This window comes from Salvelinus sp. IW2-2015, unplaced genomic scaffold (assembly GCF_002910315.2).
Source record: "Salvelinus sp. IW2-2015 unplaced genomic scaffold, ASM291031v2 Un_scaffold4506, whole genome shotgun sequence".
NCBI classification, from domain to species: Eukaryota; Metazoa; Chordata; class Actinopteri; order Salmoniformes; family Salmonidae; genus Salvelinus; species Salvelinus sp. IW2-2015.
Genome location: NW_019945776.1, coordinates 20,029 through 23,526, shown reverse-complemented (window position 1 = coordinate 23,526; position 3,498 = coordinate 20,029). Strand labels below are relative to the sequence as shown.

At 39.2% G+C, this 3,498-nt stretch overlaps 1 protein-coding gene across 1 annotated transcript in view; it reads left to right on the top strand.

The window, feature by feature from the left end:
* LOC112077383 (insulin-like growth factor 1 receptor) overlaps positions 1-757 on the top strand; it is a 17,737-nt gene extending 16,980 nt beyond the window's left edge. Inside the window, exon 4 of the mRNA XM_024143903.2 lies at positions 678-757. Within this exon, the coding sequence (XP_023999671.2) occupies positions 678-757 (80 nt within the window). The remainder of the gene's footprint in view (positions 1-677) is intronic.
* Positions 758-3,498: the final 2,741 nt, after the last annotated feature.

Sequence of the window (3,498 nt, the reverse complement as noted above, 5' to 3'; positions counted from 1 at the left end):
TATATAAATATTACTGAATGGTAACCTCAACCCACTATAAAAGGTCATAAATATTACTGAATGGTAACCTCAACCCGCTATAAAAGATTCATAAAATATTACTGAATGGTAACCTCAACCCACTATAAAAGGATCAGACATATTACTGAATGGTAACCTCAACCCACTATAAAAAGATCAAACATATACTGAATGGTAACCTCAACCCACTATAAAAGGATCAGACCATATTTACTGAATGGTAACCTCAACCCACTATAAAAGAATATCAAATATTACTGAAAGGTAACCTCAACCCACTATAAAAGGATCAGACATATTACTGAATGGTAACCTCAACCCACTATAAAAGGATCATATATTACTGAATGGTAACCTCAACCCACTATAAAAGGATATAAATATTACTGAATGGTAACCTCAACCCACTATAAAAAGATATGCATCACATATACTGATTTCACCTTCAACCCACTACTACAAGGAGTGATCCTTTTATAGTGGGTTGAGGTTACCATTCAGTAATATTTATAGTCCTTTTATAGTGGGTTGAGGTTACCATTCAGTAATATGTCTGATCCTTTTATAGTGGGTTGGAGACACATTTCTGCCTCATGTGGATTAATGAACTCTTCTTCTTGGTCTGTGTTTCTTCTTCTCTAGTTCCGCTCCACCAGGAGCCTATCAGATGAACACACTCCATGGTCAGAGGACTGCAGAGACTCTGGACTGCATTCCAACCAGAGGTGACATCTAGAGGCGACTTCACTCCCAACATATTGGTAAGTTCCCGCATTCTACTACTACTGCAAAGAGTCATTCAGAGGCAGAATACCAGTCTTAGTTAGTAATACACCTGTTGTAGTCAGCATTTCACTGTGAGGTCTACTAAACCTGTTGTATTCAGCAATTCACTGTAAGGTCTACTACACCTGTTGTATTCAGCATTTCACTGTGAGGTCTACTACACCTGTTGTATTCAGCAGTTCACTGTGAGGTCTACTACACCCGTTGTATTCAGCAGTTCACTGTAAGGTCTACTACACCTGTTGTATTCAGCATTTCACTGTAAGGTCTACCACACCTGTTGTATTCAGCATTTCACTGTAAGGTCTACCACACCTGTTGTATACGGTGCATTTGATTTGATGGCGAGGAACAGTGTGGTGATTGATTCTACAAGCCTTTCTCTTCATTACAAATCCAGATGGATAGTTCAGGGAATTAAGGGTGTCCAGGCTCCTGTTGCTAGGTAACACAACAACAGCAAGGCAAGCATAACTGTCCATTCTTATTCTGGGCTGCAAGATTCTCTCATACATTCAGAAAGTATTCAGACCCTTTGACTTTTTACATATTTTGTTACTTTAGAGCCTTATTCTAAAATTGATCAAAAACATTTTCCTCATCGATCTACACACGATACCCCATAATGACATCACAATACCCCATAATGACATCAAAATACCMCATAATGACATCACGGTACCCCATAATGACATCACAATACCCCATAATGACACCACAATACCCCATTATGACATCACAATACCCTATAATGACATCACAATACCCATAATGACATCACGATACCCCATAATGACATCACGATACCCCATAATGACATCACGATACCCCATAATGACATCACAATTCGCCCAGCGTCGTCTGGGTTTGGCCGTTGTACGCTGTCATTGTAAATAAGAATTTGTTCTTAACTGACTTGCCTAGTTAAATGAAGGTGAAATACTTTTTTTTTTTAAACAGCACCTTTGGCAGCAATTACAGCCTCGAGTCTTCTTGGCTATGATGCTACAAGCTTGGCATTGGTATTTGGGGAGTTTCTCCCATTCTTCTCTGCAGATCCTCTCAAGCTCTGTCAGGTTGGATGGGGAGCGTCGCTGCACAGCTATTTTCAGGTCTCTCCAGACATGTTCAATCGGGTTCAAGTCCGGGCTCTGGCTGGGCCACTCAAGGACATTCAGAGACTTGTGCTGAAGCCACTCCTGCGTTGTTTTGGCTCTGTGCTTAGGGTCGTTGTCCTGCTGGAAGGTCAATCTTCGCCCAAGTCCTGAGTCGAAAGTGTGCAACTCAGTATTAGGAAGGTGTTACTAATGTTTGGTATCCTCCGTGATTATCTCCTTCATTTAACGGAGACAGTAATAATGTCTCCTTCATTTAACAGGGACAGTAATAATGTCTCCTTCATTTAACAGGGACAGTAATAATGTCTCCTTCATTAAACAGGGACAGTAATAATGTCTCCTTCATTTAACAGGGACAGTAATAATGTCTCCTTCATTTAACAGGGACAGTAATAATGTCTCCTTCATTTAACAGGGACAGTAATAATGTCTCTTCATTAAACAGGGACAGTAATAATGTCTCCTTCATTTAACAGGGACAGTAATAATGTCTGGTATCCTCAGTGATTATCTCCTTCATTTAACAGGGACAGTAATAATGTCTCCTTCATTTAACAGGGACAGTAATAATGTCTCCTTCATTAAACAGGGACAGTAATAATGTCTCCTTCATTTAACAGGGACAGTAATACTGTCTGGTATCCTCAGTGATTATCTCCTTCATTTAACAGGGACAGTAATAATGTCTCCTTCATTTAACAGGGACAGTAATAATGTCTCCTTCTACAGGTATATGTCTCCTTCATTAAACAGGGACAGTAATAATGTCTCCTTCATTTAACAGGGACAGTAATAATGTCTGGTATCCTCAGTGATTATCTCCTTCATTTAACAGGGACAGTAATAATGACTCCTTCATTTAACAGGGACAGTAATAATGTTTGGTATCCCAGTGATTATCCCTTCTATTTACAGGACAGTAATAATGGACAACTAAGACAGTAATGAGGTATAATTGTGCCAGATGAAGCCAGCTAATTTTCCTCTGTAGTCCCTGGGAAGGCTAATATTATCCTGTTCTCTATCCCCTCTCTCTCTCCTGCTCTCTCTCTCTCTCTCTCTCCCTCCTTCTCTCTCTCTCCTGCTCTCTCTCTCTCTCTCTCTCTCCCTCCTTCTCTCTCTTCTCCTGCTTCTCTCTCTCTCTTCTCTCCCTCCTTCCTCTCTCTCTCTGCTCTCTCTCTCTCTCTCTCTATCCCTCTTCTCTCTTTCTACCCTGCTCTCTCTCTTCTTTCTCCTTTCTCCTTCTTCCCATCTGGTGTCCTGCTCCCTCCCCAATGTCACAGGCCTGGTTCTCTCTCTCTCTCAATTCAATTCAAGGGGCTTTATTGGCATGGGAAACATGTGTTAACATTGCCAAAGCAAGTGAGTTAGATATTATACAAAAGTGAAATAAACAATACAAATTAACAGTAAACATTACACATACAGAAGTTTCAATACAATAAAGACATTACAAATGTCATATTATATATATATATATATTATAATATATATATATAATATTATTATATATATATATAATATATATATATATATATACAGGGTTTGTAACAATGTACAATAGTTTAAATGT